The sequence below is a fragment of the Pristiophorus japonicus genome, chromosome 5 (genome assembly GCF_044704955.1).
Source record: "Pristiophorus japonicus isolate sPriJap1 chromosome 5, sPriJap1.hap1, whole genome shotgun sequence".
In the NCBI taxonomy this organism is placed as follows: Eukaryota; Metazoa; Chordata; class Chondrichthyes; family Pristiophoridae; genus Pristiophorus; species Pristiophorus japonicus.
This window is the reverse complement of record NC_091981.1, coordinates 131,311,468-131,336,455: the sequence shown is the minus strand read 5'-3', so window position 1 is coordinate 131,336,455 and position 24,988 is coordinate 131,311,468. Positions and strand designations below refer to the sequence as shown.

Genomic DNA, 24,988 nt, shown 5'->3' with positions numbered 1-24,988 from the left:
ATGGCAGGGGCGGTGCCATATATGATACGAGAGAAAGTGGAGATCGAGCTGGACAGGCTGCAGCGAGAAGGCATCATTGCGCCAGTGGAGTTCAACAAGTGGTCCGGTCCGATTGTTCTGGTCCACAAGGGTGATGGCACGGTCAGAATTTGTTGGCACTATAAAGTAACGATTAACCGTTTTTCGCTGCAGGACCAGTACCCGCTACCCAAGGCAGATGACATATTTGCGACCCTGGCAGGAGGAAAGACGTTCACCAAGTTGGACCTGACCTCGGCCTACATGACGCAGGAGCTGGTGGAATCTTCAAAAAGCCTCATCTGCATCAACACGCCTAATGGTCTGTTGATCTACAATAGATGCCCGTTTGGGATTCGATCGGCTGCGGCTATTTTTCAAAGGAACATGGAGAGCCTGCTAAAGTCGGTTCCGCGCACCGTGGTTTTTCAGGACGACATATTGATCACAGGTTGGGTCACCATCGAACACTTGGAGAACCTGGAAGAGGTTCTAAGCCGGCTAGATCGTGTGGGACTCAGGTTGAAACCCTCGAAGTGTGTTTTCCTGGTGCCAGAGGTCGAGTTCTTAGGGAGAAGAATCGCGGCAGACGGGCTCAGACCCACCAACGACAAGACGGAGGCCATCAAGAATGCGCCGAGACCACAGAACGTGACAGAGCTGCGGTCATTCCTGAGACTACTCAATTATTTTGGTATTTTCCTACGCGGGTTAAGCACCTTGCTAGAACCCCTACATGTGTTGCTCCGCAAGGGAGATGACTGGCTATGAGGGAAATCACAAGAGGCTGCTTTTCAGAAAGCCAGAAATCTGTTTGTTCTGTATAACCTATGTGAATGTTTAATGCTAACTTGTGATGCGTCATCGTATGGGGTCGGGTGTGTGCTACAATAAGCAAATGAATCGGGAACATTGCAACCGGTCGCCTATGCATCCAAAAGTTTGTCCAAGGCCGAAAGGGCTGCAGGATGATTGAAAAAGAAACTCTGGTATGCGTTTACGGGTAAAAAAAATGCACCAGTATCTGTTTGGTCTTAAGTTTTTGAGTTAGAAGCTGACCATAAGCCGCTCCTATCGCTATTCTCAGATAGCAAAGGGATTATTACCAGTGCCTCTGCTCGCATCCAAAGATGGGCGCTCATGCTGTGCATATAACTATGTAATCCGCCACAGACCAGGCACAGAGAACTGCACTGATGCTCTCAGTCGGCTACCATTGCCCACCACCGGGCTGGAAATGGCACAGCCTGCAGACTTGCTCTTGGTGATGGATGCATTTGAAAATGAAAAGTCATCTGTTACAGCCCGCCAGATCAGGACCTGGGTGAGCCAGGATTCCCTACTGTCCCTAGTAAAAAAAATGTGTCCTCCATGACAGCTGGTCTAGCGTCCCAGCAGAGATGCATGAAGAGATAAAGCCGTTCCAGTGGCGCAAAGACGAAATGTCCATACAGGCGGACTGTCTTTTGTGGGGTAATCGCGTGGTTTTGCCTAAGAAAGGCAGGGAAACGTTCATACGCAATCTGCACAGTACCCACCCAGGCAGAGTAATGATGAAAGCTATAGCCAGATTCCATGTGTGGTGGACCAGCATCGACTCAGATTTGGAGTCTTGCGTACGCCAATGCAACACTTGCTCTCAACTGAGCAATGCACCCAGGAAGGCACCACTAAGTTTGTGGTCATGGCCCTCCAAACTGTGGTCTAGAATCCACGTTGACTTCGCTGGTCCGTTTCTAGGTAAAATATTCTTGGTTGTTGTGGATGCTTATTCAAAATGGATTGAGTGTGTAATAATGTCTGCAAGCACGTCCACTGCCACCATCGAAAACCTACGAGCCATGTTTGCCACGCATGGCCTGCCTGATGTCCTTGTCAGCAACAATGGGCCGTGCTTCACCAGCGCTGAATTCAAGGAATTCATGACCCGCAATGGGATCAAGCACATCACATCTGCCCCGTTCAAGCCCGCATCCAACGGCCAGGCAGAACGGGCAGTCCAAACCATCAAGCAAAGCTTGAAACACGTGTCGGAAGGCTCCCTGCAGACCCGCCTGTCCCGAGTCCTGCTCGGCTACCGCATTAGACTCCAGTCGCTCACCGGCGTTCCCCCAGCCGAGCTGCTCATGAAAAGGGCGCTCAAAACAAGGCTCTCTCTAGTCCACCCTAATCTCCATGATCACGTCGAGGCCAGGCGGCATCAACAAAGCATGTACCATGATCGCACAAATTTGTCACGTGATATTGAAGTCAATGACCCTGTATTTGTACTCAACTATGGACATGGTCCCAAATGGCTTGCTGGCACTGCCATAGCCAAAGAAGGAAGTAGGGTGTTTCAGGTCAAACTCGCAAATGGACTAACTTGCAGAAAGCATTTGGACCAAACCAAACTGCGATTCACACACAGCCACGAGCAACCCGAAGAGGACACCACCAACTTCGACCCTCTGACACACACACAAACTGGCAACCGACATCACGGTTGACCACAAAGCTGAACTCACCATCCCCAGCAGCCCAGCAAGGCCAGCTGCACAGCAGCCCAGCGAAGAACAAACCAACTCACCTACACCTGCATGTTTACCGAGACGATCGACTAGGGAGCGAAAGGCCCCAGATCGTCTCACCTTGTAAATAAGTGTACTATTGACTTTGGGAGGGAGTGATGTTATGTATGCAACCCTATGTAACCAGTATTATAACGTCACCAGAAGGCATACCTGTTGGAGTCCCAAGGGATCCCAGCATCCCTTGGGAGCACTGAATATAAGCAGGCCTCCCATGATGTACCAACACTCTAGAGTTAGAATAAAGGAATTAAGGTCACACTCACTCACGTCTACAGTACTTACACCACTTTATTATGAACATAACAATCTGTATCTGCATTTTCTTGACAGTGGAACAATGCTAAGGAAAATTGGGGAAGTGTTTAACGGGCGGCCAATCCACTGCTGCCTGTTTTTTGTCCCTGCCAAAGTTGAATTTTAACCCCAAAATATCAGTCTATGCATGAGCAATATTATTGTAAAATCATTTTATGCAGTCATAGCAGGTGATGGATGAATGTCTATCATCCAGGTTGGAGCCAAGCAACAGCTGTCCTTTTTTCTTAGGTGCCCTGGAATCTCATAGTACTTTGTGTTTTGACTGTAATCTTGGGTGATGCAGTCGTGTTGGTCTTGTAGATCAATGTGTATTTTTTTCCTTTGCTGGTGTTCGCAGACTGACTAGTCCAATGGAGGAGGCTTTGCAGACAGTACTGGAGAGTCTTCATTTTGATGTTAGAAGCATAAGAAAGCATAGAATGACAAGTTCCGCATCTATCAGTTTATTTATCTACTGAGGGAAAGTTCTTTCAAGTTTCCATTGGCTCATCCCAAAGACTAATAGAGCAAAACTCCAGGATAACTAATTAAATTTGAGCCTGCATTATTCATCTTTGACCAATTGCCTTTGATGATTTATCTATGGACCCAGAAGCTCAGAACCCATTGTGTTGCATAGTATTTTATAATTTTTGTAAATAAGTGATCTTATAATCTTCAGTCTTATTTTTATCCATATAGTTATTCAGCACTTAAAGGAATTAATTAACATAGTATTAACTGCATTCAATAACAACTTGTATTTATATAGCATGTTTACCATAGTAAAACATCCCAAGGCACTTTACAGGAGTGTTATAAGATAAAAAATAATTGACACCGAGCCACATAAGAAAATACGGCAGATGACCAAAAGCTTAGTCAAAAAGGTAAGTTTTAATGAGCGCCTTAAAGGAGGAAAGAGAGAGGCGGAGACGTTTAGGGAGGGAGTTCCAGAACTTAGGGCCTTGGCAGCTGAAGACATGGCCACCGCTGGTTGAGTGATTATAATCAGGGATAGTCAACGGGGCAGAACTTGAGGAGCACAGATATCTATAGGGGCGGGGGAGGGCTAAAGGAGATTACAGAGATAGTGTCATGTATGTAACCTTCATGTAACTGTAACCTTCATAACAACACTGCAATACTGTATATATGTAAGAAATGCACACCTTGACCACAGGAGGTGAACTTGTGGGAGACACTCCTCACCTGGTCATCCAGGTATATAAAGGGAGGTCCCACGCAGGGTCATCACTTCTTGGTCCTGTGAATAAAGGTTCAGGTCACAGAGTGATCTTGTCTGCAGAATGTGCCTCGTGTGAACTTATAGTAGTGTGTAAGGACATTTGGCGACGAGGATGGGATTTGGCGACGAGAAATGGGAATCAGCCACTCACGGGAATGGCCACCGCTGGCTGGCACAGAGGAACGGTACTGTGTTGGTGAGGACAGGGATGATTTTGTTGAGAGGCTCCAGAAGAGCTTTGTCACGAAGGACTGGCTGGGAGATGCAGCGGGTGACAAGTGAAGGGCGCATCTACTGACCAGCTGTGGATCTAAGACGTACGCGCTGATGAAATACCTGCTCGTACCCGAGAAGCCAGCGGACAAAACCTTTGAGGAGCTCAGCAAACTGATCGGTGAGCACCTCAAACCGGCAAGCAGTATACACATGGCCCGACACCGATTCCATATACACCGACATCGGGAAGGACAGAGCATACCGGATTTCGTTGCGGACCTTCGGCGCTTGGCCAGCGTCTGTAAGTTCACAGACGCCTGCAGGGGGGAGATGTTAAGGGATTTCTTTATTGAGGGCATTGGTCATGCCAGAATTTTCAGAAAGCTAATTGAGACCAAGGACTTGACCTTGGAAGCGGCGGCATTGATGGCTCAGACCTTCATGTCGGGGGAGGAGGAAACCAAGATAATTTACGCGTGCAACTCTGCTTCCAACGTGGCGATGGATCAGGGAGTTAACATTGTAAATGCGACTTAGAACCCCGCAAGCAGGCAAGGGCAATTCGACACCACCCAGGCAGTAACAGACTCTAGAGTGGGTCCTCAACAGAGACAATGGCAGGTTGAATGGACATTTACGCCATCATGGTGGACAATGCGTCCCGGGATGGGGCCATTGACACCCATTAAGAGAGTGCTCAAGAGTAATCAAAGAGACACTCAGAGAGGAATGCCTGGTAACAGCCCTTTTGTTCACAACGATCTCAGCTCATGCTGGAGGTGCGGGGGCAGACATGCTGCAAAAACCTGTAGGTTTCAACAATTTATCTGTAGAAATTATAACTTCAGTGAACATTTAGCCAGAATGTGCAGGAAGCCTGCAGCGAGGCTAATTTACGAGGCAGATGAACCAGAAGAGGGGTCTGCAAGGCAGGTTGATGCTTGGAACAGAGCAATGGACGCTGAAGTTCAGTGGGTTCATGTGACAAACATCCACAGCTCATATACCAAAACGCCACCTATGATGATGAAAGTCCTATTAAACAGCATCCCGGTACGCATGGAGCTGGACACAGGGGCCAGCCAGTCTCTTATGAGTGTCCAACAATTCGAGAAACTATGGCCACTCAGAACTAGCAGACCCAAACTAGAATGCATTGACACACAACTACGGACGTACACCAAAGAGATCATCCCAGTGCTCGGCAGTGCAATGTTGGTGGTCACACATAATGGATCAGAGAACCGGCTGCCACTTTGGATTGTCCCGGGAAATGGTCCCGCGCTTTTGGGGAGGAGCTGGCTAGCCGAGATGAACTGGAAATGGGGGGATGTGCACGCCATTTCATCTGTGGAGCGAAGTTCATGCTCACAAGTCCTACAGCAATTTGAGTCACTATTTCAACCTGATGTCGGGACTTTCAAAGGTACCAAAGTAGTGATACGCATCACCCCGGACGCCAGACCAGTGCACCACAAATCCAGAGCTGTGCCGTATGTGATGCGGGAGAAAATTGAGAGTGAGTTGGACAGGTTGCTAAGAGAGGGCATAATTTCGCCCGTTGAATTCAGTGTCTGAGCAAGCCCCATCGTCTCTGTCCTAAAAACGGATGGCTCGGTCAGAATCTGTGGCAACTACAAGGCCACTATCAACCAAGTGTCACTACAAGACCAATACCCGCTTCCCAGAGCGGAGGATCTTTTAGCCACGCTGCCAGGCGGCAAGCTGTTCACCAAGTTGGACCTCACTTCAGCTAAAATGACTCAGGAACTGGCCGACGAATCTAAACTACTGACCACCATCACCACGCACAAGGGGCTGTTTGTTTACAACAGGTGTCCATTTGGCATTCGATCAGCGGCCGCTGTCTTTCAAAGGAACATGGAAAGCCTGCTTAAATCCATCCCTGGAACAATCGTATTTCAGGACGACATCCTTATCACGGGTCGAGACACCGAGGAACACCTCCACAACCTGGAGGAGGTGCTACGCCGACTGGACCGGATAGGCCTGAGACTAAAGAAGTCCAAGTGTGTGTTATTGGGCAGGAGGGTTTCTGCAGACGGGATCCGGCCTACCAAATCCAAAACGGAGGCGATTCGTCATGCGCCCAGGCCCGGCAACACAACGGAGTTGCGTTCATTTCTGGGACTCTTGAACTATTTTGGGAACTTTCTGCCGAACTTAAGCACATTGTTGGAGCCGCTACATGTGCTCCTGCATAAGGGTTGCAATTGGTTTTGGGGGGACTGTCAGGAACGAGCTTTCAATTGGGCGCGGAACCTGCTTTGTTCCAATAAGCTGTTGACTCTGTACAACCCCTGTAAGAAATTGTTTTTGACATGTGATGCATCATCCTATGGGGTTGGGTGCGTGTTACAGCAGAGTAATGATGAGGGCCAACTCCAACCTGTGGCTTATGCCTCCAGGTCGCTCTCCCAAGCAGAACGGGGATATGGGATAGTTGAAAAGGAAGCACTTGCATGTGTCTGCGGGGTGAAAAAGATGCACCAGTACCTTTTTGGCAGAAGGTTTGAGTTAGAAAAGGACCACAAGCCGTTAACATCCCTGTTGTCAGACAGCAAAGCTGTCAATGCCAATGCGTCAGCTCGCATACAACGACGGGCTCTCACGCTAGCTGTGTATGACTACACCATCCGGCACTGGCCAGGCACCGAAAACTGCGCTGACGCGCTCAGCAGGCTTCCACTGGCCACCACTGAGGGGGCAGCGGAGCAAAGCGCTGAGATGGTCATGGCCATTGAAGCCTTTGACAGCGCAGGCTCCCCCATCACACCCCGCCAGATCAAAATCTGGACCAACAGAGATCCCCTCCTTTCCTTGATTTAAGAAATATGTCCTGACTGGGGATTGGGTGCCCGCACACGGAGCATGCCCCGAGGAGGTCAGACCGTTTCACAGATGGATGGATGAGCTCTCTATCCAAGCCAACTGCCTACTATGGGGCAGCCGGGTAGTCATGCCCCAGAAGGGAAAGGAAGCATTCATCAGGGAACTCCACAGCGAGCACCCAGGCATCGTGCTAATGAAAGCCATTGCCCGGTCACATGTATGGTGGCCGGGAATTGACTCAGACCTGGAACACTGTGTTCGCAGGTGCACGACGTGTGCCCAGCTGGACAGTGCCCCCAGGGAGGTCCCACTCAGCCCGTGGCCCTGGCCCACCAGGCCATGGTCATGTATTCACGTAGACTACGCGGGCCCGTTCATGGGAAAAATGTTCCTCATTGTTGTTGATGTGTAGTCGAAATGGATCGAGTGCATCATATTGCATTCGTGCACAACATCCACCACTGTAGAGAGTCTGCGTGCGGTCTTTGTGACCCACGGCTTGCCGGACATCCTGGTTAGTGACAACGGCCCATGTTTCACTAGCTATGAATTCCGGGAGTTCATGTTGGGTAATGGCTTCAAACATATCAGGACGGCACTGTTCAAGCTGGCTTCCAATGGCCAGGCGGAACCTGTGGTCCAAATCATAAAACAGGGCATGCTCCGGATTCAAGGACCCTCCCTTCAATGCCGCCTATCGCGTCTTCTGCTGGCCTATAGGTCCCGACCGCATTCGCTCACGGGAGTCCCGCCCGCGGAACTACTCATGAAACGGATACTTAAAACTCGGCTGTCCCTCATTCATCCTGTCCTGTCTGACATTACTGAGGGCAAGCACCAGTCCTAAAATGAGTGCCATGACCATAACTCAAAGGGGAGATGTATAGAAATCGATGACCCTGTATTTGATCTTAATCACGCTTTGGGGCTCAAGTGGCTTGAGGATACTGTAATTGGCAAAGGGGGGAATAGGTTCATAGTGGTCAGACTTAACAATGGACAGATATGCCGCAAGCATCTGGACCAAATAAAAAAAAGGTTCAGCATGGACACTGAGGAACCTGAGGAAGATCATGAGATGTTGCCCACACCACCACCAGTGAATGAGCAACAAGAACATTCAGCAGCATGCACAGTCCCTGCGGCCAGCCCGGACAAACCGAAATCACCACAGGTGACAGAGACGCATGCCAAGGCTCAACAACCAGAGCCCCAACTGCGGCGCTCAACGAGAGAGCATCAACCGCCTGAAAGTCTTAATCTTTGACCCCATAAAAAGTTTGGGGGGGGGTGGGAGGTGATGTCATGTATATAACCTTCATGTAACTGTAACCTTCATAACAACACTGCAATACTGTATATACGTAAGAACTGCACACCTTGACCATAGGGGGTGAACTTGTGGGAGACACTCCTCCCCTGGTCATCCAGGTATATAAAGGGAGGTCCCACGCAGAGTCATCACTTCTTGGCCCTGTGAATAAAGGTTCAGGTCACAGAGTGACCTTGTCTGCAGAATGTGCCTCGTGTGAATTTATAGTAGTGTGTAAGGACATTACAGATAGGGAGGGCGAGGCCATGAAGGGATTTGTAAACAATGATGAGAATTTTGAAATTGAGGCGTTGCTTAACCGAGAGCCAATGTAGGTCACTGAGCACAGAGGTGATGGGTGAACGGGACTTCATGCAAGTTAGTACATGGGCAGCCGAGTTTTGGATGACCTCAAGTTTATGTAGGGTAGAATGTGGGAGGCCAGCCAGGAGTGCGTTGGAATAGTCAAATCTAGAGATAACAAAGGCATGGATGAGGATTTCAGCAGTAGATGAGCTGTAGCAAGGGTGGAGACAGGCGATGTTACGGCGGTGGAAATAGGCAGTCTTAGTTATGCACGGATATGTGGTCGGAAGCTCATTTCAGGATCAAATATGCGAACAATCTGGTTCAGCCTCAGACCGATGCTAGGAAGAGGGATGGAGTTGGTGGCTAGGGAATGGAGTTTGTGGCAGGGCCCGAAGACAATGGCTTCGCTCTTCCCAATATTTAATTGGAGAACATTTCTGCTCATCCAGTACTTGATGTCAGACAAGCAGTCTGACAATTTAGAGACCGTGGAGGGGCCGAGAGAAGTGGTGGTGAGGTAGAGCTGGGTGTCGTCAGCATACATGTGGAAACTGGTGCTGTGCTTTTGGATGATATATCTAAGGGGCAGCATATAGATGAGATATAGGAGGGGGCCAAGGATAGATCCTTAGGGGACCCCAGAGGTGAGAAGAGAAACCATTGCAGAAGATTCTCTGGCTACGATTAGATAGATAAGAATGGGACCAGGCGAATGCAGTCCCACCCAGCTGGACGATGATGGAGAGGTGTTGGAGGAGGATGGAGTGGTCAACCGTGTCAAAGGCTGCAGACAGGTCGAGAAGGACGAGGAGGGATAGTTTACCTTTGTCACAGTCACAAAGGATGTCATTTGTGACTTTGATGAGAGCCGATTCGATACTTTGGCAGGAGTGGAAACCGGATTGGAGGAATTCAAACATGGAGTTCCAGGAAAGATGGGCACAGATGTGCAAGGTCCTAGTTAAAAAGATTCAGCTTGCATCTACATTCCCCATATACTTTTTTAGGATTTTGTTGCTCTCAGTAACCATTCTTCTTGGTGCTATGTTTAGAAATGGGGACATATTTTCCTGTTATTGTACTTGGCATAAAGAATCACCAAGCCACAGAGCACAGTGGAATACAAGGCTGGAAGAATCACACGCCATAATGGATTTTCCATCCGATTAAATTAACGGCTAGAAAATCAGCAGGCATTGTCTCTGCCCAATTTTTCTCTATACACAGCGCCCAGATGATCCTTTACGCTAAGATCAGTAACAGGAACATTTAACCTATTCTGTATTCACAACCCCAGAAACATCTACCCTATTGTGTCTTCACAACCCATTTTTCTTTGTACTCCATAAAGACACAAAAAGGCAAGAGTAGAATTTGAAGAAAATTGTAATAATTCTGAGATAAATTCAGCAATAGTTAATTTAATTGTGTTGACACAGCTTCATTTGGATATCTTAATGAGGAATGATGAAGAACATTATTGAATGTGAAGATGTCAGCTTATGTAAATTACATTTCTCAACAGAAATAATTTATGTGAGCTTTACGATTTTCTTTCAAAGAGCTTTTAAAAAAAAATGTTCAGCATCCTATATCTAATTCTGTCTTTGTCCTTCTAGAAATTTGTACTTTCAGAGTGGATATGAGCTGTCAAGGGAATTAAGGAGCAAGTTGATAGTCTGTAAGAAAGTCATATTCTCTTTTTGGCTATATTCAGTTCTCCAAAAGATGTCAAATTTACATGCTAATTTGCTGAATGTGCTATTCTTTTGGAATACTAAATGAATCAGACAATGTGCTTGAACTCCCAGTCGACTGAGCCTCCATTCATTTGACAGTCTCACCGCTGAAATAACTCTGACTCTGTTCAGTATGTAAACTTCACTCCTGAAACCCATGCATTTAAAATTAAGCATAGTTTCAATTTATTAATTCAGATGTTTTTGATCATGTTTGTTATATGTAGAAACTGTGGGCCCAAGTTTCCACAAGAAAAAAACGGGCGCCCCTCCGAGCTGGGCGCCCGTTTTTCGCGCCTAAAACGGCGCCTAAAAAAATCCTCGGTATTCTCCACCTACTTACAGGTCCTGTGGCACTCGGCGCAGCCAGCACGAGCTGTGGGGGGGGCAGAGCCAGGTCCCGGCGCTGAAAACAGCGGCGGGACCTTTGCACAAGCGCGCTCCAGGCGCCGAACTGTGTGGGAGGGGCCCGAAGCACGCAGCCCCTAAGCCTGGCTGAATGGCCTCACTGGGGCTGCGTGAATGAGGCTCCTCCCACGGCCAGCTCCTGCTCCCCGCCCCCGACAAGACCCGACACCCGCTCCTCGCCGACCAGACCCGACCCGACACCCGCTCCCCCCCCCCCGCCGACCAGACCCGACCCGACATCCGCTCTCGCCCCCCCCCCCGACCCGACACCCGCTCCCGCCCCCCCCCGACCCGACCCCCGCTCCCCCCCCCCGCCGACCAGACCCGACCCGACACCCGCTCTCGCCCCCCCCCCCGACCCGACACCCGCTCTCGCCCCCCCCCCGACCCGACACCCGCTCCCGCCCCCCCCGACCCGACACCCGACACCCGCTCCCGCCCCCCCCGACCCGACACCCGACACCCGCTCCCCCCCCCCGACCCGACACCCGCTCCCGCCCCCCCCCCCAACCCGACACCCGCTCCCACCCCCGCCCCGACCCGACCCCCGCTCCCCCCCCCCCGCCCCGACCCGACCCGAGACCCACTCCCCCGCCCCGACCCGAGACCCGCTCCCCCGAGACCCGCTCCCCCCCCCCGACCCGACCCGACCCGAGACCCACTTCCCCCGCCACGACCCGAGGCCCGCTCCTGTTCCCCGGCCCCCCCCTCCTCTTCCCCCCTCCTCTTCCCCCCTCCTCTTCCCCCCCCTCTTCCCTCTCCCCCCTCTTCCCTCTCTTCCCCCTCTCCCCCCCCTCTTCCCCCCCCTCTTCCCTCCCTCTTCCCTCCCTCCCACCTCCCTCTCTCCCTCGTCTCCCTCCCTCCCTCTCTCTCTCCCTCCCCCCCTCTCTCTCTCTCTCTCTCTCTCTCTCTCTCTCTCTCTCTCTCTCTCTCTCTCTCTCTCCCCCTCCCGCTCAGCGGCACGAACGGCTGCAGAATTCTCCCTGGCTGAAGCACTTTCACACAGGTAGGAAGATGGTTTATTTAATCTTTTCTTGGCTTATAAATGTTTATTCAGGTTGGATTTATTTGTATAATATTTGTAGAAGTATAAATAAGGATTTATTGTCGAATTTAATGAGTTCCCTTCCCCCCACCTCCCCCCCACCTCGTTCTGGACGCCTAATTTGTAACCTGCGCCTGATTTTTTAATGTGTTGAACAGGTTTTTTCAGTTCTACAAAAATCTTCACTGGCTCCATTCTACTTTAGTTTGGAGTACATTTTCACTGTGGAAACTTTCAAATCAGGCGTCAGTGGCCGGAAACGCCCCCTTTTGAAGAAAAAATTCTGTTCTAAACTAGAACTGTTCTACCTGACTAGAACTGCAGAAAAAAAAATGTGGAGAATTGCGATTTCTAAAATAGTCCGTTCTCCACCAGTTGCTCCTAAAAATCAGGTGCGAATCATGTGGAAACTTGGGCCCTGTATTTTATATAAAGTACTTTAACGAAAGAACGTTCATTTGTATAGTGTATTTCACAACCTCAGGATGTCCCAAAGCAATTTACAACCAATGAAGTCGCTTTGAAGTGTAGTCACTGTTATAACATACAGGAACATATGCAAAAAAGCTGTTTTCAGCTTTGTAATTCTTCACTGTCTTAGTACAGCTGGTGGGGTGACTTGAATGGTGGAAAAATATAATTAGCAAATTGCCTCATACATTGTCTGGGGCTTTTTAAGAAGGTGATTAATTCTACTGTTGTTGTCCCAATGTAGAGGTCTACAAAGTGCCATTAATGGTTGGTTTAGTAATATATCAAGTGCAAAGATTTTTGGTCGCTGTTGCAGATCGATTGGCTTGCACATTATTATGAAACATTTAGATGGAAAAAACACACCTGAAAGTTGCAGGCTGTTAGTGTGGCGTGAAGATAACTCTCTTGCAGTACTGCAAGGACACATTTCCTAATCATACCAATAACGGAAATGGATCCATAATCAACTGTATACCACAAGAGTTTGGATGCAGGTTCCCGGCAGTCTTACAAGGCAAGTGCCAGCTGGTAAGCTTGTATCTTCAAATCTGTCATTAGAACTATCAGAACCTCCATCTTCAGTCCAGTGAGATTCATGTTCATACTTATAATGATTAGATTATTTTTGTATTTGCAAGTAGTTATGGAACCTGAAGGCCTCTGTGGCTGAGGAATCCTATTACTGTCCACCAATTACCAATTGGTAAATGGGGGAATAAATGGCAAGAATTATTTGTTTCTACATGGTTTAGAAATGAACCCTTTTAAAATGGTATTTGGCTGCCAAAGCTGTATGGTTTGCATATTATCTTGTCGAGTATACGGGCATGCAGGCAGGAAGGAATTTTTATGAAGCAGACTGCACACGCCTGGCTGACATTGCAACACAGGGTTGGTGTTGTGTATCTGCAAAGCATGCATTACCATATTCCGCCACCAGGGAGCTCATCCTCTGAAGTCCCAAGGGATCCCTGTATATAAGGCGGCCCCTAAGGCTTGTTCCTTACTCTGGAGTGTCTTATTAAAGACTGAAGTCACTGTTACTTTGACCTCCCTGTGTGCAGTCTCATCTGTGTTAGGAACACAATAACTGGCGACGAGAATACGAATCCAACACAAAGATGCAGCAAACTGTGGGCATCCTGGAGAAGTTCTCGGAGGGTGAGGATTGGGAAGCCGATGTCGAACGGCTGGACCAGTACTTTTTAGCCAACGAGCTGGACGGAGAAGGAAGCGCTGCAAAAAGGAGAGCGGTCCTCCTCGCAGTCTGCAGGGCACCGACCTACAGCCTCATGAAGAATCTTCTGGCTCCGGTGAAACCCACAGATAAGTTGTATGAGGAGCTGTGTACACTAGTTTGGGAGCATCTTAACCCGAGGGAGAGAGTACTGATGGCGAGGTATAGGTTCTACACGTGCCAGCGATCTGAAGGTCAGGAAGTGGCGAGCTAAGGCAACTTGCAGGACAATGTGAGTTTGATGGCTACCTGGAGCAAATGCTCAGAGACTTTTTTGTACTGGGCATTGGCCACGAGACATCCTACGAAAACTTTTGACTGTAGAGTCACCGACCCTCGGTAAAGCCATTGCGATAGCACAGGCGTTTATGTCCACCAGTAATAACACCAAACAACTCTCTCAGCACACAAGTGCTAGCAATGTTCATAAATTAACTGGAACTGTGTTTGCGAGCAGAAATGTACAGGGCAGAACCCATGAGTCTGCAACTGCCAGCAGGCCTCAGGTGACCCAGATGACTCAGAGTCCCCAACAAAGGATGAATGCGAAGCAATTCACATCTTGTTGGCGTTGTGGAGGCTTCCATTCAGCCTATTCATGCCGCTTCAAAGGGTATGTTTGAAAGAGCTGTGGAACAATGAGGCACCTCCAACGAGCTTGCAAACGAGCTGCAAGCTCTGCAAAACCTGCTAACCACCATGTGGCAGAGGAAGATCGGCCCATCATGGATCAAAGCAATTTCAAGTCTCAGAGAGAGGAGGCAGATGCTGAAATACACAGGGTGCACACATTTTCGACGAAATGTCCACCTATGATGCTAAACGTAAAATTGAATGGCTTACCTGTAGCCATGGAACTGGACACTGGCGCTAGCCAGTCCATCATGAGTAAAAAGATGGTTCAGAGACGGTGGTGCAACAAGGCATTCAGACCAGCCCTGAGCCACATCCACATGAAACTGAGAATGTACACCAAAGAGCTTATCACTGTCCTGGGCAGCGCCATGGTCAAGGTCACCTACGAGAGCACGGTGCACGAACTGCCACTCTGGATTGTCCCGGGCGATGGCCCCACACTGCTTGGAAGGAGCTGGCTGGGCAAAATCCGCTGGAACTGGGATGACATCCGAGCACTATCACATGTCGATGAGGCCTCATGTACCCAGGTTCTTAACAAATTTCCTTCCCTTTTTGAGCCAGGCATTGGAAACTTTTCCGGGGCGAAGGTGTGGATCCACTTGGTCCCAGAGGCACGACCCATTCACCACAAGGCGCGAGCGGTACCTCACATGATGAGGGAGAGAGTGGAAATTGAGCTGGATAGGCTGCAACGCGAGGGCATCATCTCCCCAGTGGAATTCAGCGAGTGGGCCAGCCCGATTGTTCCAGTACTCAAAAGTGATGGCACGGTCAGGATTTGCGGCGATTATAAAGTAACTATTAATCGTTTCTCGCTACAGGACCAATACCTGCTACTTAAGGCAGACGACCTATTTGCGACGCTGGCAGGAGGCAAGACGTTCACCAAGATCGATCTGACTACGGCCTACATGACGCAGGAGCTGGAAGAGTCTTCGAAGGGCCTCACCTGCATCAACAGGCACAAGGGACTGTTCATCTACAACAGATTCCCGTTTGGAATTCGGTCGGCTGCAGCGATCTTCCAGAGAAACATGGAGAGCCTACTCAAGTCGGTACCACACACGGTGGTCTTTCAGGACGATATATTGGTCACGGGTCGGGACACTGCCGAGCACCTACAAAACCTGGAGGAGGTCCTCCAGTGACTGGATCGCGTAGGGCTGCGGCTGAAGAGGTCGAAATGTGTCTTCATGGCAACAGAAGTGGAGTTTTTGGGGCGAAAGATCGCGGCGGACGGCATTCGGCCCACAGATACCAAGGCAGAGGCTATCAGGAAGGCGCCCAGGCCACAGAACGTCATGGAGCTGCGGTCGTTCCTGGGACTCCTCAACTATTTTGGTAACTTCCTACCGGGGTTAAGCACCCTTTTAGAGCCCCTACATGTGTTATTGCGCAAAGGTGAGAACTGGGTATGGGGAAAAAACCAAGTAATTGCTTTTGAGATAGCCAGAAACATTTTATGCTCTAACAAACTGCTTGTATTGTATTACCCGTGTAAAAGACTTATGCTAGCATGTGACGCGTCGTCGTACGGAGTCGGGTGTGTATTACAACAAGCTAACGTTGCGGGGAAGTTGCAACCTGTGCTTCCAAGAGCTTGTCTAAGGCTGAGAGGGCCGACAGCATGATTGAGAAAGAGGCATTAGCGTGTGTGTTCAGAGTGAAGAAAATGCATCAGTACCTGTTTGGCCTCAAATTTGAGCTGGAAACTGATCACAAGCCCCTTGCATTCCTGTTCGCTGAAAACAAGGGGATAAATTCTAATACCTCAGCCCACATACAAAGGTGGGCACTCGCGCTATCAGTGTATAACTATACCATCCGCCACAGGCCAGACACCGAGAACTGTGTGGATGCTCTCAGTCGGCTACCATTGCCCACCACAGGGGTGGAAATGGCGCAGCCTGCAAACTTGTTGATTGTGGCGCAGCCCGCAGACTTGTTGATGGTCATGGAAGCGTTTGAAAATGATAAATCACCTGTCACGGCCCGCCAGATTAGGACTTGGACCAGCCAAGATCCTCTGCTGTCCCAAGTAAAAAACTGTGTACTGCATGGGAGCTGGGCCAGCATCCCCATTGAAATGCAAGAGCCAATCAAGCCGTTCCAGCGGCGAAAGGACGAGCTGTCCATTCAGGCAGACTGCCTGTTGTGGGTTAACCGCGTAATGCTACCAAAAAGGGCAGGGAGACGTTCATCTCGGATCTCCACAGCACACACCCGGGTATAGTAATGATGAAACCGATAGCCAGATCCCATGTGTGGTGGTCCGGTATCGACTCTGACTTAGAGTCCTGTGTACGGCAATGCAGCGTATGTGCTCAGTTGAGCAACGCGCCCAGAGAGGCACTACTAAGTTTGTGGTCCTGGCCCTCCAGACCATGGTCGAGGATCCATGTCGACTATGCGGGCCCGTTTCTCGGTAAAATGTTTCTGGTGGTGGTGGATGCTTTTTCAAAATGGATTGAATGTGAAATAATGTCAGGAAGCTCTGCCACTACCACCATTGAAAGCCTGAGGGCCATGTTTGCCACCCACGGCCTGCCTGACATACTGGTCAGTGACAACGGGCCATGTTTCACCAGGGCCGAATTTAAAGAATTCATGACTCGCAATGGGATCAAACATGTCACCTCGGCCCCGTTTAAACCAGCCTCCAATGGGCAGGCAGAGCGGGCAGTACAAACAATCAAACAGAGCCTTAAATGAGTCACAGAAGGTTCACTCCAAACCCGCCTGTCCCGAGTACTGCTCAGCTACTGCACGAGACCCCACTCGCTCACAGGGGTGCCCTGGCTGAGTTACTCATGAAAAGGACACTTAAAACCAGACTCTCACTGGTTCACCCCAATCTGCATGATCAGGTAGAGAGCAGGCGGCAGCAACAAAATGTAAACGATGGTCGCGCCACTGTGTCACGGGAAATTGATCTGAATGATCCTGTGTATGTGCTAAACTATGGACATGGTCCCAAGTGGATCGCGGGCACGATGATAGCTAAAGAATGGAATAGGGTGTTTGTAGTCAAACTAGACAATGGGCAAATTTGCAGAAAGCACCTGGACCAAACGAGGCTGCAGATGACAGACTGCCCTGAACAACCCACAGCAGACACCACCTTTTTCGAGCCCACAACACACACCCAAAGGATCAATGACACCATGCCAGACCAGGAAATCGAACCCATCATGCCCAACAGCCCAACAAGGCCAGGTTCACCTAGCAGCCCTGCAGGGCCAACAACATGCCAGCCCAGCGAAGGCACAGCCAACACACCAGAACAGACATTTGTACTGAGGCGGTCCATGAGGGAAAGAAAGGCTCCCGACCGCCTTACCTTGTAAATAGTTTTCACTTTGACTTTGGGAGGGGGAGTGATGTTGTGTATTTGTAAAGCATGCATTCCCATGTTCCGCCACCAGGGAGCTCATCCCCTGAAGTCCCAAGGGATCCCAGCATCCCTTGGGAGCACTGTATATAAACCGGCCCCTAAGGCCTGTTCCTCACTCTGGAGTGTCTTATTAAAGACTGAGGTCACTTACTTTAACCTCCCTATGTGCAGTCTCATCTGTTTTAGGAATACAGTAGCTGGATCTTTGGCTTTTCTGTTTTCGGGGCGATAATGGCGGCGGGGCGGGAAAGTTAGTGGCCGGGAATAGTTTGTGCTTTAGTTTGTAAGTTTGGGCATCTGGGCCCTGTGCCAGGGGGCGCAGCACTAAGGGAGGCGTGAACACATCTCATGGCACAAGGATGGGAAATTCCCGAGCTAAAGAGCGCTTCGAGAGATGTCTGGGTTGGTGGCAGGGGGGTGGGGTGGGGTGGGGTGCAGAAACCTAAAAGAAAAATCCCACAAAAACATTCCTAAAACATTTCCCATGCCACTGCAACATAAATCGCACATAAATTAAAACATCAAACATCGTACTTACTTTTGTCGTACTTTACCTTCCTCTCCGCCGCCGGCATGGCTGGAACACTCTAATTTCCCAGACGGTCACTGTGGGCGCACTTCCGGGCGGACGGGTCGGACAGGAGGTCAAACTCGCACCTGAGTTTGTGCACCAGGGGCATTGTACACTCGCCGCAACTCTTCCGGGCGGTGCTGCTCAGCGCCGCCGCTAAACCCGACCGGAGGATCGCAGCACCGCGCTGGAGACCTCACTGCCGCTTTTTATGCCGCTCCGGAGCGAAACCTGCAGCGCAAAAATACGGAAAATTCCGCCCCGAGAGTCAGGAGACAATGTATAGAAACAGGAAAGAAATATGAAAGAAACAGAAAATAACTGGTAGGGGAACAACAGAAGCAAAGGGAATGAATAAAAGTGAAGAACAGTGATGAGGAGAAATAGAAAAGAAGCAGATACTATGGGTACAGAATGGAAAATAAGCAAAGTAAAGGTTGATTTCTCAATTCCTGGGGAAAAACGTGAAAGAAGAAAACACAGTCTGGCTGGTTGAAACTAGAATACACTTGTAAAATTTCAAGGACTGTCTAATCTAACCAAAGGCTTTTCCCAGTCCTTTAACAAGAGGAATGATGTGAGGAGTAGAGAACCCAGCCCTGAATTTAGCAGATCCAACAAGTAGGGCTTCCCTTTATCATGACTGCTCCGGTGAAGTCACATGAGGCGAATCTTGGTGCAAACAGCTGGAGCACAACTTCAAACTAGTCTGAGGGCTGCTCTAGTGCTGCATGTGCTTGGGAAAACATGTTGCATCAAATACATTTCTGGGAAGATTTATCAGAGACAATTTTAAATTATTTTATGCCTGTAAAACAGGTAGGGGGCAATCCAATTTCTAGGCCAGTATTTCGAATTGAAGATTGAAGGTAATATTTGGAATAAAATTCCTATAAAACAATCATGTCAGGGACTGAGTGCTGTCATTTATTAAACTGTGTCTGAAGTTTGGCCACAGTAGTGGAATTAAATATTATGAACTTACGCTGGTGTTCACCCTATCAGCCATCATAACTATTCAGGCTGCAAATTCTGATTCCATGCATTGAGTTCCTGTGACTAAAAAATAGTGATTTTTTAAAAACCTTTTCAGGTGGTGCAGTTGAATGTTCTGATCAACATGTTGCTGGGAGAGCTGACACCAGGTGACAGGCAGAAGATTATGACTATATGCACTATAGACGTCCATGCTCGGGACGTTGTGGCGAAGCTCATTGCTCAGAAGGCATGTTAGAGAATTGATTGCAAGTTATCTACGGCTTTCTTTTCTTGTTTGTTTTACTTGAACATCCTACTTTTATCTTCTGCTGCCTTTTTGTTATTTTAATTTGTATGCCGTTTGTTCATGTTTTTTTGACTAAAATATAAAATACTGCCTTTAGTTGTGACATGATATCATAAATATGATGCACGTTTTCCCCTCAGGTTACAAATTCTCAAGCCTTTGCTTGGCTGTCTCAGTTGCGGCATCGCTGGGACCCTGCCCAGACCCACTGCTTTGCCAACATATGTGATGCTCAGTTTCAGTACTCTTATGAATATCTGGGGAACACTCCTCGACTAGTGATCACTCCTCTGACTGACAGGTAAATAATACTAACCCATTTTAAATTCAAATACTCTTGTTTTTTTAATACAATACTTTGACATTATATTATTACTAGCCGATCTTTTATGGCATTGTACATGGGAGGGTCGATTTTAATACTGGATGGATAGCAAGTGGGCAGAGGGTGCCCAAGCCGAAGCCAGTTTGAGACTTGGGCCTCATTTACAAGCTGGAGGCGCCAAGTGGTTGCCTGCTGCAGCTCGCCATTTGTGTCATTTGAAGGCGAGGGGAAGCACCGACTCCTTTCGGTCACACTGAAAAAAAGTTAAATTGCTTGGGCTGTTCATGAAAGAACAGGAGTAGGCTATTCGGCCCCTCAAGCCTGCTCCACCATTCAATAAGATCATGGCTGATCATCTACCTCAACTCCAAAAATTTATCGATCTCTATCTTGAATATGCTCAATAACTAAAAAAATCCACAGCTCTCTGGATAGAGAATTCCAAAGATGCACAACAATTTGAGTGAAGAAATTTCTCCTCATCTCAGTCCTAAATGGCTGACCCCTTATTTAGAGATTGTGACCCCTAGTTTAGACTCCCCAGTCAGGGGAAACATCCTCCCAGCATCTACCCCTTCAAGCATTTTAAGAATCTTACATGTTCAATGAGATCATCACTCATTCTTCTAAATTCAAGGGAAAATAGGCCTAGTTTGCTCAATCTCTCCTCATAGGATAATCCCCTTATCCCAGGAATTAGTTTCGTGAACCTTAATTACAATCCTTATTAGTCGGGAAATTGTGTTGGGGAAATTGATGGGATTGAAGGCCGATAAATCCCCAGGGCCTGATGGACTGCATCCCAGAGTACTGAAGGAGGTGGCCTTGGAAATAGCGGATGCATTGACAGTCATTTTCCAACATTCCATTGACTCTGGATCAGTTCCTATCGAGTGGAGGGTAGCCAATGTAACCCCACTTTTTAAAAAAGGAGGGAGAGAGAAAACAGGGAATTATAGACCGGTCAGCCTGACCTCAGTAGTGGGTAAAATGATGGAATCAATTATTAAGGATGTCATAGCAGCGCATTTGGAAAAAGGTGACATGATAGGTCCAAGTCAGCATGGATTTGTGAAAGGGAAATCATGCTTGACAAATCTTCTGGAATTTTTTGAGGATGTTTCCAGTAGAGTGGACAAGGGAGAACCAGTTGATGTGGTATATTTGGACTTTCAGAAGGCTTTCGACAAGGTCCCACACAAGAGATTAATGTGCAAAGTTAAAGCACATGGGATTGGGGGTAGTGTGCTGACATGGATTGAGAACTGGTTGTCAGACAGGAAGCAAAGAGTAGGAGTAAATGGGGACTTTTCAGAATGGCAGGCAGTGACTAGTGGGGTACCGCAAGGTTCTGTGCTGGGGCCCCAGCTGTTTACACTGTACATTAATGATTTAGACGAGGGGATTAAATGTAGTATCTCCAAATTTGCGGATGACACTAAGTTGGGTGGCAGTGTGAGTTGCGAGGAGGATGCTATGAGGCTGCAGAGTGACTTGGATAGGTTAGGTGAGTGGGCAAATTAGGTGCATGGCAGATGAAGTATAATGTGGATAAATGTGAGGTTATCCACTTTGGTGGTAAAAACAGAGAGACAGACTATTATCTGAATGGTGACAGATTAGGAAAAGGGGAGGTGCAACGAGACCTGGGTGTCATGGTACATCAGTCATTGAAGGTTGGCATGCAGGTACAGCAGGCGGTTAAGAAAGCAAATGGCATGTTGGCCTTCATAGCGAGGGGATTTGAGTACAGGGGCAGGGAGGTGTTGCTACAGTTGTACAGGGCCTTGGTGAGGTCATACCTGGAGTATTGTGTACAGTTTTGGTCTCCTAACTTGAGGAAGGACATTCTTGCTATTGAGGGAGTGCAGCGAAGGTTCACCAGACTGATTCCCGGGATGGCGGGACTGACCTATCAAGAAAGACTGGATCAACTGGGCTTGTATTCACTGGAGTTCAGAAGAATGAGAGGGGACCTCATAGAAACGTTTAAAATTCTGACGGGTTCAGACAGGTTAGATGCAGGAAGAATGTTCCCAATGTTGGGGAAGTCCAGAACCAGGGGTCACAGTCTAAGGATAAGGGGTAACTTCTTCACCCAGAGAGTGGTGAACCTGTGGAATTCTCTACCACAGAAAATTGTTGAGGCCAATTCACTAAATATATTCAAAAGGGAGTTAGATGAAGTCCTTACTACTAGGGGGATCAAGGGGTATGGCGATAAAGCAGGAATGGAGTAATGAAGTTGCATGTTCAGCCATGGACTCATTGAATGGCGGTGCAGGCTAGAAGGGCAGAATGGCCTACTCCTGCACCTATTTTCTATGTTTCTATGTTTCCCTCTAAGGCTACTATATCCTTCCTTAGGTAAGGAGACCAGAACTATCCACAGTACCCCAGGTGTGGTCTCTCCAAGGAGCTTTATAATTGTAGTAAGCCTTCTCTAGTCTTGTACTCCAATCCCTTTGTAATAAAGGCTAACATACCATTTGCTTTCCTAATTGCTTGCTGTACCTGCATGTTATCGTTCTGTGATTTGTGCACAAGGATGCCCAGGTCCCTCTGAATACCAAGATTTCCCAGTCTTTCACCATTTAAAAGATATTCTGCTTTTCTATTTTTCCTCCCAAAGTAGATAACTTCATACTTCTCCACATTATATTCCATCTGCCATATTGTTGCCCACTTACTTAACCTGACTATATTCCTTTCCAGCTTCTTTGCATCCCCCTCACAGCTTACTTTCCCACCTAATTTTGTATCATCAGCAAACACTCAGCATTACACTCAGTCACACCATCTAAGTCATTGATATAGATTGTAAATAGCTGAGAATACTGACGTTGTTGCGCCTATCCTGCCAAAGCATTTGCAGGATCTTGTGGAGGCAGCGTTGGTGGTACTTTCCAGTGCTTTGAGGTGCCTGCTGTGCATAGTCCATGTCTCTGAAGCATACAGGAGGGCGGATATCACTACTGCTCTGTTGACAGTAGCTCCCAAGATATGGAAAATGGTCCACGTTGCCTAAAGCCTCGTTGTGGATTTTGATAATCCGGGCAGGGCTGTGTGGCAGGGGCAGATTGGTAGAGGACGGATGTTTAGTGTAAGGCCCATGCTCTTGTATACTTCGATGAAGGTGTTGAAGATGGTTTAGAGTTCAGCCCATTAACCATGCTCGATCAGCTCCGATGGACGGGCCACATCGTCTGCATGCCTGATATGAGACTCCCAAAACAAGCGCTCTACTCGGAGCTCCGACACGGCAAGTGAGCCCCAGGTGGGCAGAGGAAACGCTTCAAGGACACCCTCACGCCTCCTTGATAAGGAATCACTGGCCCAAGACCGCTCAAAGTGGAGTAGAAGCACCAGGGAAGGTGCCGAACATCTCGAGTCTCTTCGCTGGGAGCAAGCGGAGGCCAAGCGCAAACAGCAGAAGGAGCGCACGACAACCCAAGCACCCCACCCACCCGTCCCTTCAGCCACCGTCTGCCCATCTATGACAGAGACTTTAGGTCCCGCATCGGACTCATCAATCACCTGATAACTCATTTTTAGTGTGGAAGCAAGTCATCCTCGACTCCGAGGGACTGCCTAAGAAGAAGAAATAGCTGAGGCCCAAGCACTGAACCTTGCGGTACCCCACTAGTTATAGTTTGCCAACCCGAAAATAACCCATTTATTCTTACAGTCTGTTTTCTGTCATTTATCCAATCCTCAATCCGTGCTAATATATTACCCCCAATCCCATGAGCCTTAATTTTGTGTAATAACCTCTTGTGTAGCACATTATCAAATGTTTTTTGAAAATCCAAGTCACACACCATCCTGACTTGGAAGTATATTGCCGTTCCTTTATCATCGCTGGGAATTCCCTCCTTAACAACACTGTGGGAGTACCTTCACCACACAGACTGCAGTAGTTCAAGGCGGCAGCTCATGACCATCTTCTCAAGGGCAAATAGGGATGGGCAATAAATGCTGGCCTTGCCAGTGATGTCCACATCCAATGAATGAATTTTTAAAAAACATATCAATTCACCCATGTCGTGTATCTCATGCTACTGTATATAACTCTATCTTACCATGCTATACATGACTGTAACTAGATATGACCTGTAACCACAAGCATACTTTATCACCAGGGGTGCACTTGCAGGAGACACTGCATACCTGTTCCACACAGGTATATAAAGGCAGGTCTCAGGCAAGTGTGGCACTCGAGAGCTGTGAAATAAAGGTGCAGGTCCAGAGTGACCTTGACTTCAGCTTGTGCCTCGTGTAAGTCGGCACTGCAGGGACAGGACTTTACAGTGGCGACGAGTTACGGGATCACACAATCCAAAGAATGGCTACCAACGGCTCAGATGAGAAATACAATGCTGGAGACAATTGGGAGGACTTTATAGAAAGGCTCCAGCAAAGATTTGTAACTAAAGACTGGTTGGGCGACGATAAGGCAGACAAGAGAAGAGCCCATCTCTTGACCAGCTGTGGCTCGAAAACATACACCTTAATGAAGGATCTGCTGGCACCCGAGAAACCAGAAAGCAAGTCATTTGAGGAGTTGAGCACACTGGTGAGAGACCACCTGAAGCCAGCAAGCAGCCAACACATGGCCAGACACAGGTTCTACAACTACAGACGCTGTGTGGGCCAGAGCATACCCGACTTTGTGGCGGAACTTCGGAGGCTGGCTAGTCTATGTGAGTTCTCCGATGAACTAAGGAAAGAAGTACTGAGAGACTTTTTTATTGAAGGAATAGGCTACGCAGGCATATTCCGAAAGCTTATAGAGACCAAGAACTTGACCCTAGAGGCAGCAGCACTGGTTGCACAGACATTCTTGGCAGGAGAAGAAGAAACGAGGTTGATCTATACTGCGGGTACGACAACCAACGAAACATCGGAACAAGGGGTTCACAGCGTGAAACAAGCCGCTACCCCCACACACAGACAAAGGCAGGAGAGCAGGCCTTCAACAGCAGGCAGTGGCGCCAGAAGCCATCAAGAGCCACATGAACGGCCGTTCACACCTCATCAACCC

The 24,988-nt window shown here is 48.5% G+C and overlaps 1 protein-coding gene across 1 annotated transcript in view; it reads left to right on the top strand.

Moving 5' to 3' along the window:
* Positions 1–24,988, top strand: part of LOC139264459 (dynein axonemal heavy chain 11-like) — a 679,414-nt gene that overhangs the window by 273,590 nt on the left and 380,836 nt on the right. The window contains exons 31-32 of the mRNA XM_070880970.1: positions 19,428–19,559; positions 19,760–19,920. Coding sequence (XP_070737071.1) covers positions 19,428–19,559; positions 19,760–19,920 — 293 coding nt within the window. The remainder of the gene's footprint in view (positions 1–19,427; positions 19,560–19,759; positions 19,921–24,988) is intronic.